This window comes from Sceloporus occidentalis, unplaced genomic scaffold (assembly GCF_023333645.1).
Source record: "Sceloporus occidentalis isolate IW3139 unplaced genomic scaffold, rSceOcc1.0.p SCAF_6, whole genome shotgun sequence".
NCBI lineage: Eukaryota > Metazoa > Chordata > Lepidosauria > Squamata > Phrynosomatidae > Sceloporus > Sceloporus occidentalis.
In genome coordinates, this window is record NW_028316986.1 from 49,372,499 (window position 1) to 49,385,110 (window position 12,612).

The window sequence follows — 12,612 nt, forward strand, 5'->3', positions numbered from 1 at the left end:
GAGCACTGAAAATGTTTTGCCACTTTTTGCGGCTCCTTTTTGCACCACGGCGGGGCGAGATCGGGGCTGCAGTGTGCCATTGCCGTTGCCCCGATCTGGCGGGGTATAAATACTATTAATAATAATAATAATAATAATAATAGGTCTGTACACCCCTGAGTCATGCCTTCACATGATGTGGCCAAACTACAACAGACTCAATTTCATCGTCTTGGCTTCTAGGGAGATTTCAGGCTTGATCTGTTCAAGGACCCATTTGTTTGTCATTTTGGCTGTCCACGATAGCTTATGCACTCTTTCCCATCACCACATCTCAGATGAGTTGTTTTTCTTTCTGTCTGATCTGTTTACTTTCTAGCTGTCGTATCCATACCTGAAGCTGAGGGATACAGTTAATTAACAGAGGAACACTATTCACAGCTAGGGTTGCCATATCCCGCCGGGGGGCGGGACAATCCCGGTTTGGGCAGTGCCAACCCGGTCTCGGTCCAGTTTGGCGGCCAAACCGGGACGGCCCCACCCACCACGGCCACCTCAGGCCCCACAGCGGCTCCAAGGCCTTGCTGAGGCCTGGGAAGGCGATCGCCGCGATGCCAAGCTTCCCCGCACCCTTCCTGGCCTGGGAGCAGGCCTAGGCTCTCTCCCAGACCAGGAGGAGGAGGAGGAAGCCTGGCACCGCGGCAATTGCCGCGATGCCAAGCTTCCCCGCGCCTAGGGTTGCCATATCCCACCGGGGGGCGGGACAATCCCGGTTTGGGAGGGGCCAACCCGGTCCCGGTCCGGTTTGGCGCCCAAACCGGGACGGCCCCGCCCACCGCGGCCACGTCAGGCCCCGCGGCGGCTCCAAGGCCTTGCTGAGGCCTGGGAAGGCTCTCTGCGGTTGGAGCTCCAGCCGCGGAGACGCTCCCTCCCGGGCCCCAGCGAGGCCTTCGAGGCGGCTCCGCGGTCGGAGCTCCGACTGCGGGGTCCTCCAAGGCCTCCGCAAGGCCAGGGAGGAGGAGGAGGAAGCCTGGCACTGCCGCGATCGCCGCGATGCCAGGCTCCCCCCCGTCCTTCTCGGCCTGGGAGCCGGCCTAGGCTCCCTCCCAGGCCGGGAGGAGGAGGAGGAAGCCTGGCACCGCGGCGATCGCCGCGATGCCAGGCTTCCCCTCGCCCTTCTCGGCCTGGGAGCCGGCCTAGGCTCCCTCCCAGGCCGGGAGGAGGAGGAGGAGGACAAGGTTTAAAAATCTAGGACTTTTTTTTTTTAATTTCCTAGCCAGGAAATTAAAAAAAAATGTCCTACATTTTCAAACCTTGTCCTACATTTGTCCCGGTTTCGAGGTCCTCCATTATGGCAACCCTACCCGCGCCCCTTCCTGGCCTGGGAGCCGGCCTAGGCTCTCTCCCAGACCAGGAGGAGGAGGAGGAAGCCTCGCACCGCGGCGATCGCCGCGATGCCAAGCTTCCCCGCGCCCCTTCCTGGCCTGGGAGCAGGCCTAGGCTCCCTCCCAGGCCGGGAGGAGGAGGAGGAAGCCTGGCACCGCGGCGATCGCCGTGATGCCAAGTTTCCCCGCGCCCCTTCCTGGCCTGGGAGCCGGCCTAGGCTCTGTCCCAGACCAGGAGGAGGAGGAGGAAGCCTGGCACCGCGGTGATCACCGCGATGCCAAGCTTCCCCGCGCCCCTTCCTGGCCTGGGAGCTGGCCTAGGCGTCCTCCGAAGCCGGGAGGAGGAAGAGGCCACTGGAACCGCGGCGATTGCCGCGATTCCAAGCGGCCCCCGTTCCTCCTCCCGGCTTGGGAGAGAGCCTAGGCGTCCTCCGAAGTCGGGAGGAGGAGGACAGGGTTTGAAAATGTAGGACTTTTTTTTTAATTTCCTAGCCAGGAAATTTATAAAAAAAAAAGTCCTACATTTTCAAACCTGGTCCTACATTTGTCCTGGTTTGGAGGTCCTCCATTATGGCAACCCTATTCACAGCAGATGAACTTTTAATTGGTTATACCATGATTCCCATCTCAGTCATTAAAAATTGGCAAATAGGTGCCTCTCTGCACCTCAGCTGTTAAATAGTTGTTCAGTTCCAAGAAGGAAGAGCCCTGCCAGCAACCTGCCTAGATGTAGCAACACATGCCAGGCCTCGTTATTGTTGTTGTTGTGCCTTGAAGTCATTCTGGAGCAGTCCTCCATTGCTCTGCTTAGGTTTTGTAGCTTCAGGTTGGTGGCCTCCGTGATTGAGTCTAGCCATCTGGTGTGCGGTCTTCCTATCTTTCTTCTACCTTTTACCTTTCTTAGCATTATTGTCTTTTCTAATGAGTTGTGCCTTGTTACAATGTGGCCAAAGTACGACAGCCTTGGCTTCCAGGGAGAGTTCAGGCTCGATCTGTTCGAGAACCCATTTCTTTGTCATTTTGGCCATCTGCGGTATCTTCAGCACTCTTCTCCAGCACCGCATCACATACGCGTTGATCTTTTTCTTATCTGCTTTCTTCACTGTCCAGCTCTCACATACATAGTTGGTAATGAGGAATACAATGGACTATCCCACTTTGAGTGCTCCGTTTTATATCTTTGCTCTTTAGGATCTTGTTCAGTTCTTTCATGGCTGTTCTTCCCATTCCTAGCCTCCTTCTTATTTCTTGACTGCAATCTCCATTCCGATTTGATCCAAAGTATGGGAAATCTTTATTTCAATGTCCTCATTATCTAGGCTGAAATTATGTAGATCCTCTGTGGTTATTAACTTTGTTTTCCTTATGTTTCAGCAGCAAGCCCGCCTTTGACCTTCCTCCTTGAAGCAGGGCGGCCACATGCCTTCACCACAAAGGAGCCACGCATCATGCGTCCGCTGGCGAAACATCGGGGGGATAATAATAAACTCTTCTTCTAGAACAGTGGTTCCCAACCTTCCTAATGCCGCGACCCTTTAATACAGTTCCTCATGTTGTGGTGACCCAAACCGGTGAAATTATTTTCATTGCTGCTTCATTAACTGTAATTAAATAGGTGTTTTCTAATGCTCTCAGGCGACCCCCATGAAAGGATCATTCAACCTCCAAAGGGGTCCGACCCACAGGTTGGGAACCACTGTTCTAGAACATGGCCACATCGCCCGGAAAAAACCACGACAACAACAGACCCACAAAAATCTATTTTATTATTGTTTTATTATTGTAATTTTATTATTATTAATAATAACCTAAAACCAATGTGTGAATTTTTGTTTTGTGTGTGTGTGTGTGTGAGAGAGAGAGAGAGAGAGAGAGAGAGCTCTAGTGGTGCCACCACAAACTACACTTCTCAGGATTCCCAGGGCATTTAAAGCGGTCTCAAAGTGGATTATTTCTGCAGAGGCCTAACTCTGGGACTCAAAGGCGAACCCAAAATGGCGGGTCAGGCTGATGGGAGGGAGGAGGCCTTGGCGGACTACATGTCCCAGCATGCCAAGCGAGGAGGCCCTCGAACGCGATTGGTCGGCGCTGGCCCCTCCCTCCGCTGCCGGCTCCTGAGCTGCTCGACGCTTCATCTCCACCAGTGCAGTCGAGGCCCGAGAGTGGCGGCAGAGGGGCCATGGCAGCCATGGGCGCCGCTCGCTGGGGCCTTCGTCCCTGGCCCTTGCTCCTGCGCAGGGCCTCTTTCCCAGCCCAGCCGGGCAGAGGCTGCCGCTCAGGGGCGTCGATGGTGAGGCAGCAGCCCAAAGCCCCAGAAGTCCCCGCCGCTCAGGTGAGGAGGAGGAAGAGGAGGAGGGTGACCAGACTTGGTCCTCCTTTTCCAGGGCACGTCCTACATGTCAGTCTCTTTCTGTCCCATGTTCTAAAACGTCCTTTCTTTTGAGCATGACTAAGAAGCATAAATATATAGATTTATAGGAGTGTTTTTAGCTTGTCTTTGGTCATGTCCTCCATTTCCCAGTGCCTTCCCTTCAGGGTGACCAGGCGTCCTCCTTTTCCAGGGCAGGTCCTATATAATGTCCTCTATTTCGAGCATGACTAAGAAGCATAAATACACAGATTTATAGGAGTATGTTTAGCTTGCCTTGGGTCATGCCCTACATTTTCGCTGAATGTCCTACATTGTTTTGCAGCACCTCCCCCTCAGGCTGACCAGGCGTCCTCCTTTTCCTAGGGCACGTCCTACATTGCAACTTTCTGTCCAAAATGTCCTCCCTTTTGAGCATGACTGAGAAGCATATATATATATATATATATATATACATATATACATATACACACACACACACACACACACACACAGAGAAACATACAGTGTTTATAGGAGTGCTTTTAACTTGTCTTTGGTTTTGCGGTGCCTGGTCCTCCTTGTCAAAGAGAAGGACAACAGGTTTTTTTTGGGGGGAGACTGGATGGAAGATTTTGGGTGCTGCTCTTTGGGGGATGACAGACTGAGGGCTAGTGGCCATTGTCCCCATGGCACTCTCATTGGGTTCCCCCTTTGAAGGAAATGCCAGGTAACCTTGCATTTAGAGCTAGCCTGGAGACGAATGAACACAGAGAGGGATTCCTCCCCTGCCTCCATTTCCAGGCATTGTACCCTTCCTTGGGAGTACAACCCTCTGAAATCTGTGGGAATAAACAACAGCAACAACAACCCAGGTAGTTGAGAAGCCAAGCCTTGGCATTTAAAAGGGGCTTGTTGTAGTTGTTGTATGCCTTCAAGTCATTTCCCACATACGGTGATTCTAAGGCAAACCTATCGTGGGGTTTTCTTGGTAAGATTTGTTCAGAAGTGGTTTGCCATGCCTTCCCCTGAGGCTGAGAGAGTATGACTTGCCAAGGTACAGGCAACTAAATACTTAGTGGGATTCTGCCTCACCTCTACTTCCAGGTATTAAATATTTTCTTGGGAGTAAGGCTTTCTGAAATCTGTGACCCAAGTAATTGGGAAAACAAGCCTTGGTATTGAGAGCTGGCCTGGAGACTACTAAAGATTTAGTGGGACCCCCCCCCCCCACCTCCATTAACAAATATGACACATTTTTCTTGGGAGTAAGACCCTCTGAAATCTATGGGATATATTTTTATTAAAAAAAATGACAACAGGTATTGAGATGCCAAGCCTTAGCAGCTAGAATAGGTTCAGAAACAACAAAAAATTTAGTAGATCCCCCCAAGTTTCCAGGTATGTATGGATCAGGTTTCTTTTTCACACTTATGTGGAAGTAAGCCACATTGAATTCTGAGTGATCATGCATAGCTCCAGGCTGAACATTGTCTTTGTATGTCCCAGAGGTAAAATCATCCCTGCCTTCCCACAGAATTGATAATTTTTATACGTATACAAAAAAGTACTGTAGTTTGGCAGTGAATCTAAAAGACCTGTTTTCTGACATGGACATGTTACCCCCTAATCTTACAGACTTGACACTTCCTTTTGAGGGAAATGTAATCTGTACATGCTCAGCGCCTTTCCTTTATTCTGCTAGAGCATTTAGAATAGGTTTGGGGACAACTACAGATCAATCCCCACTTGGATTAGTAATGGTGATCTGCATTGCTTGTAAAGATGAGAAAAAAGAATTGGAGGATTATTCAAGGCAAATGATTACATGCTATTTTGTGTCTCTTACCTACTAAGCATTTAATGCAGAAATTGTGCTACCTGTATTTCCAATGGTCTTGAGCTCCCAGTCTGTGTGGATTGAAATTCAGAAAAGAGCACAAGATACGGGTGTATGCAAATTACTTATACTAAAACATTTGTATCCTCAAATTGTTCAGACTACACTGTGAAACAAATAAACTGTGGCTGTAATCCTATGGCCGCTTTCTGATAATAAGAATGTAGTGGGAGCTACTTCTGAGTAGAAATGTAAAGTGACAGAGGAATTCTGCCATGATACTGTTCCCTCTGTCCAGTAACATCTCCCAAGAAAAACATTGTTTTGTCCAATTTTGACTGGCTTGTGATAGCACTGCCAAAATTAAACTTTATTTTAAAAACAAGTAAATTCATTATGACTAAAAGTCTTAAAAGTTTTATGTATTCACTGCACCTTCAGCATGCATGAGAATGTTGTATATAATGTACAGTAGATATTATAGCCATCCATCTTGTACTAATTTAAAAAAAAAACTTCCATATATACTGAGACTAAGAGTTACCAAATATGAATTCAGAAAAGCAAACTAAGATCATATAAATACCTATCAATCTGAAAGGTTCTTTGATACTGTTTCTTAGGTCCAAAACACACTGCAGAAATAATTCAGTTTGAGGCCGCTTTAACTGCCCTGGTTAAGTGGTAGGGAATCTTTGAAACTGTAGTTTATTGTGGCACCAGGGCTCTCTGACAGAGAAGGCTAAATGTCTCACGAAACTACAGTTCCTAGAATTCCCTAGCACTGAGTCAGGGCAGTTAAATCAATCTCAAACTGGATTATTTCTACAGTGTGTTTTGGGCCATAGACGTGGGACAGACAGTCCCAAAGCGCCGTGCCGCCGCCGATTCTAGGGTTAGGGACTGTGCACCAACCGCACAGTCCCTAACCCTAGCATGGAGTGGCAGCAGACAAATGACAGCATCCCATGTACACAGGTGCCACCATTTTCACGTAAGCGACGTGCAGCATATACATGTAGCTGTGCATCGCTTACGTCACGAGTGCGCCATTGGCGCACTTGAACCTGCGTTTTCCGGGTTCTTTTTACTCCAGAGGGACGCTGCAGCTGCCAAACTGCGGCAGGCTGCTCTTTTGCGGCGGTCTGTCCCGGGCCTTAGTTTCACTGAATGTATTGTGAATAATGTATATTAATTATTCATGTAACTTGCCCGTGTAAGAAACTACACTACAAGGTTTAATCAGATACATTGTGTTTTGTGGTGTATGTTTCATATATGCGCGCACACATACATACTGAGGTGGACTTTGTACAAAGCTGACTTTTTTAATAGTGTGTTTGATTTGGAGAGCATAAACCATGCTTGCTAATTTATTATACTGTTTAAATGTATATTTATTCTTGAAGATGTCTTTATCTCCACATATTGAACATAAAGTTTGTCACTGCGAATTTAATATATAGTAGTAATTTTTATTAACTGTAATGTTTTAGATAATGTCGATACAGATCAACTTCTTGATTTTCTCCTTGTATTTCAGTTTGTTGGTTTTTTATTAATATTTTTAAATTTTACAATACAAATAACTACACTTTTCTTCATACAAATATATGCTTTAACACCCCTTCCCCAGAGCCATTCCCATCCATATACGCCAACCAAAATTTTAATTCAATTTGTGAAGGTAATTTTCCATTATCTTTTCTTAATACTTTTTCAATAATTTTTTTCCATATTTCATCAAAATCATTTCTTTTCCATAATCCTTTCTTCACTTTCAATTTACATGTTAAATTATCATTAATCACTATTTGCCAGGCTTCTTTATACCAGTCCTCCAGTTCCACATTTATTTTCATTTTCCAACTTCCCGCTATAATTAATCTTGCTGCTGTAAGCAAATTTCAGTTTGGAAGTAGGATAGTCCTTCTGCTTTTGACAAATAGCATTATGACAAGGCTACTCTTGCACAGCTTTTAATGTTTTCAGAGAACTGCCACTGAAGCATTAATTAGAGTGCACTGTGTGCAAGGCAGTGAGTGTAAGGTTTGTGAAATAATATCATTGCAGCAATTTGGGAAGGACTAGGTTATCTCTTCCACAGATAGCTGAGTCATTCTAACTTGCTCTAAGAATCTGACTTTCTCAGTTGCTTGTTAGACTCCAAACTGTAAATTCAGTTCACATGTAAAGAAGGAATAAGAGTTGTTGATACTTCAACTAACAAAATTTGAAGTCTGTGAGAAAAGAGAAGGGGCTGTTCAATGTCCTTTCCATTTCTATAATATATACACAGGCCAGAATCCTGTTGATGACTTATGCTGACATATCCCCAGTTACTCCTGCATAAGTACTTAATTGGGTGTTGTGCAAGGAAGTGTCTCTTACTTTTTTGTGTAGTATCTATACCTTCAGGCACAAGGGTGCCTGACTACTACTGGTAACCTGTTGTGGGGCTGCCTGGTAGCTCTTGCCCACACAGGGAATGTGGACAGCTGGACAGTGCCTGGGTGCACTTCCACAGTCAATCAGGTTGCAGAGCTGCACCCAAGGACCCCTCTGGCTCCCCTTGTGTGCCCAGGGATCCTTTGACCAGACCACCAGTTAAAACTGATGGAGGTTTATGCCCTGTCAGGGATCCAGTATGTTCTTGTGCATGCATTTTTTGGTGAAATATACAAATACAGATGAGATGGGGGGGCACATAAAATCACAATGTAGTTAAGAACTTCAAAGAATCATTTTTTAACTGCGATGCCCTGACTCACCCAGCTAGCATAGCTAGGGAGATTCTAAGAAATGTGTTTCCCCCAAGCTAATGTTTGCAAAATCTGGACTAGTAACAAACAGGTCTTGGCATAGTTTCAAACATCTACTGATTTGGGCTTTGGCTCCTGCTTGCTATTGGAAGATTAATTCTTGACAGATTTTGCCCAATGTAATGTGAACCTTCACACAAGAGGATTTCCCAATGTGATCCTTGTTTGATCAAGAAAATACTACCCCCCCCCTCCAATTAGTCTTTGCAAGAGGTCAGATCTGGCAGAGTTCAAGATGTTTGTCACTAACTTTTATAGACAAAATGAAGTAAGCAAAGTGCCTAAAAAAGAATCTTGTGGCACCTAAAAGACTAATAATTTTATTTCAGCATAAGCTTGCATGGACTTGCATTAAAACTTATACTGAAATATATTTTGCAAAGGGATCTTGTATTACTTTTGACACTTGGGGGTGAAACATACAGGCAAAATAAAGAGGCTTACAGCCAATTTGAAGGTGGGGCATTTATATAGTAGATGGAAACTGAAACAAAGCCATGCTCCGAGAAAAAAAAAACACAGCAAAAGTAAGCTGGGATAGTCTGTGTTAGCTTGGAAAATGTGCATCTTCACACCTACATATAAAGAGCCCAGTGCCAGTGCGGGGCTGTGGCAAAGCAAAGAAATGAAAGTGTGACAACTCCAATTGATGTAATGACAACATACACAAACCAGACAGTCCAACAGGGTGACATGAAGTAAAGGGGGCATGTGTGGGGGTTCAATGATTATGCTTTGCCAATGTATCACTCGCACACAAATGCACTGAACTGGTGGAGGATCTCACGTGCAACTTTGTGGCCGCTCCAAGGGGTGTGTGTCATACAACGGGGTGGCATCTGAGCAGATGTGGGAGGTACCTGGAGGTTACAGGTGGTGTGTTTGTGTGGGGGTGTATGGTGGTGAGACAACAAAAAAGAAAATTACCCAGCGGTGCAGCTTGATGCCGCTCTGTGCGGTCTGCACATGAGTATTTGGGAGCAGACTATGCAAACAATGGGGGCTTGACCCACTTTTGAAAAAAGCAGGATTGAGTCACTTTTTCCTGCCTTAACTGTACGAAAGAAGCTGGTAGCACAAGATTTCGTAGATTTATCTGAGGAAGTAGACTCATAACCCAGATTCTATCTTTCAGTTAGTCTCAAAGATGCTACAAGATCCCTTTGCACACTGATTTTCCAGGCTAACATGGCTATGTTTTTGAAATACATTGGTTGGTCTTTTAGGTGCTTCAAGACTGTTGCTTTGTGTATAATGAAACAGATGAAGAAAGCTCTCTCTCTGAAAATTTAAGTGCACAGACTGCCCCCAACTGGGATTACCAAAGGCAGAAGGTAGAGATTGCCTCCAGTTACCAGCATCTGTAAGGATACACATACTTGCCTCTGCTCAGAGATTTGGGAGAATCAGGCATTGTATTTAGGACTCTGTTGCAAATCAGCTCACTACATTTCACTGTGGAAACAGGAGATACAGAGACTAGTAGACTCTGTCACAGTTTGTTACATACCGGTACTCTTTTCAGTAGTGTGTACTTATTCCTAACCATCTGAAGTGCAAAAAATCAGTTGTGATATTAACACATTTTTGAGTATTTCTAAAGTTCTGCTACAATATCAAACAGCAAGAAGGCACCCTGCTTCTAGAGCTGAGAGCAGGTTGGAATCAGTGGTGATCACAAATGGTATCAGTGGTGTTCCCCAAATAGAGGCCCTTGGTACTTAGCCTCTATTTGGGGAACTCCAGAGCTTGTATTATGCAGGCTGTTTCTCCACCAGTCGCAATGAGCAGCATTTTTCTAGCTTTGCATAATGTTTTCATGTTTATTTAATTTATGTTACACTTTTTCTCCTAGAACTGGGACTTCAGGCAATAAACCACTGTATCTCTGCAGCCTAAAAATCTATACAAGATCAAATTACGTGATAAAAGCAAGTACTGTAGGTCTCCTAACTGTCACAATGGCAGAATGAGGAAACACTACCATCACTATAAAACTAGTAGGCTATTATTATTATTATTATTATTATTATTATAGTTTATTTTTAAATAAATGTAAATGTACACAGCACTGTACACACAAATGATCAAATCAATAAAAATAAAACCTGCCAATGGCGTACAATCTACAAAACATGTATAAAACAATATGTAATAATATGAGATAGAATTGGTTAAAATACGCAGGCAATCAAAGGATCCATCTCCAGCATCTGCCACTTCCATTCCTTTGATATGCTGCAACCTTTTTCTTGTGTTCCTTCAGACGATTTCAGACCCATGGCAACCCTAAAGGCAAAGCTATCACAGTGTTTATTTGACAAGTTTTGTTCAGAGGGGGTTTATCTTTGTCTCAGGTGTTCTGAGGTTGAGAGAGTGTCACTTGCACAAGGTCATCCAGAGGCTTTCCATGACAAAGCAAAGGTTTGAACCCTCTCCTCCAGAATTACAGCCCAGGTCCCAAATCACTACATTATGCTGGCTGTCGATGTAGCCTTTACCTCTTGATAAATCTACAAGACAAACCTAATGATGGACATCTCTCTGAAACTGGGTATTAATACCAGGGCTTCTGCCATAGGGTAGGTGTGCTTCTATTGAAATAGAGTTGTTAACAGGATGTTATCAGTTCTCTCCAAGTGCTGCTAGGATCTCTCCAAGTATTGCTGAGAGTTCAGAATACCAAAATTACAGTAGGGATCTACAACCAGAGTTGTATGTAGTGCAGTGTTTAATCCCTGAACTGAATGCTTGACATCCTAAAAAATACGCCAGCCAGCCAGGATTTCCTCCAAAATAAAAATGGTAAGGAAATCAAGAAGGCCAATATGCCTCCATCCCCATTTCCCATAATTCTTTTCAAACTGTAGATGAACATTCTGTGTCAGTTTGAGTCCATGGAGCATGCCCAGTCCTCATAAGGATTGTTTTTTGTTCTCTGTTTTTCCTTTGTCTTAACTGTTTTGCATTTTGAATATCTTAGGGTTCACCTATACTGATAATAACCTTGTTCTCAGTGGCCTCATTTGGCACAAGTCTCCTTGGCAAGCATCTGATTTTGCTATTAAAGAGAATGGTATTTAGATTCCCCCCCCCCCCCAAAAAAAAACAGAAAAAGAAAAAGAAAACAAGTAATTTTGACAAGAAAGATTCCCCTGGTGTGGAAGACTCCATTGAACAGGGAAGAAACAGAGAGCAACAGGAGTTCATAGAGAAATATAGTCAAATAGATATAGGGAAAACCAAAATCTCTTCATAAACTTTTCTCACTGTCATTACTGCAAATATGGGACAATCTAGAATTGTCAGATTCTAATGATTCTGAGACACAAGCCAATTTCTTTGAGCCATGGTGCTACAGACCTTTTTATCTTTTGTTTTTTCACTTTTACTAATTCTTACTCTTTTCTGTATATACTAATGTATAAGTCTAGAAATTTTAGTCAGATAATTGATTCCCAAAAACCTGAGTCAACTTATCCATGGGTCAATGTAAGTACTGTCCTTTAACTCTTATTGAGAAAGGAATCATCCCCTGGTGAAAGGCAAGAGTGTAATCTGTCCGGGAAGCATTGACCACCTGCTACTCTCATCTATCAAGCCTTTAGTATGAGCACAAACAGTTATGCTTGCTGGAATTTTGTAAGTTCTTTATACAGTAAACTATACTCTAACACTCTACTCATTATATGACACTGTGTCTTCTTGATCAAAAAACTTGCCTGTTAAATTTGCTGAGCAGCTCTGCTGGCTACTGTTGAATATGGTTAAAAATGAGTTCCACTTCCTCAGTGGCCATACTGGCAAATGGAGTTGATACTTCTCTGTAGCCATAGTTTTCTATAAAAATAGAACTTGACAGGCACAATATTCACAGCTGATACTATTTATTCATCACATCCTGTCACATGGTATTTTGGTTGATGTGGGGAGGAGGGACCCTGACTGAAATTAGGTTTTGGGTTGAGTATTTATGTAATCTAGGTCAGAGATAATGCTTCTCTTTATACACATGGTCTCTATGACAACTAAATATATTCAGCGAGATTTGCATCATGGGCTTATTTCTTGCATGAGTCTCATACTTGTGTGTGTGTTTTCTTATTGTTGCATGGCTGCAAAATGAGAAACTTGATATTTCATCTTCAAAACAAGTCATAGTTTCCCATTACCTCAGAACTCATAGAAGTGTGGTTTATTGAAGTGGTGGCTCATTAGAACACACAAGGATCAAACTGT

The 12,612-nt window shown here is 44.3% G+C and overlaps 1 protein-coding gene across 6 annotated transcripts in view; it reads left to right on the plus strand.

The window, feature by feature from the left end:
- The first annotated feature begins 3,504 nt into the window (after positions 1-3,504).
- The window catches only part of MOCS1 (molybdenum cofactor synthesis 1), a 57,292-nt gene continuing 48,184 nt past the window's right edge, over positions 3,505-12,612 (plus strand). For 2 of the 6 annotated variants that reach the window (XM_089529581.1, XM_089529583.1), the window contains exon 1: positions 3,506-3,696. In XM_089529581.1, the coding sequence (XP_089385707.1) occupies positions 3,544-3,696 (153 nt within the window). In that variant the 5' untranslated portion in view covers positions 3,506-3,543. Of the gene's footprint in view, positions 3,697-12,612 lie in introns of all 6 variants that reach the window. The other 4 variants (XM_089529578.1, XM_089529579.1, XM_089529580.1 and 1 more) reach the window with 3 other exon arrangements.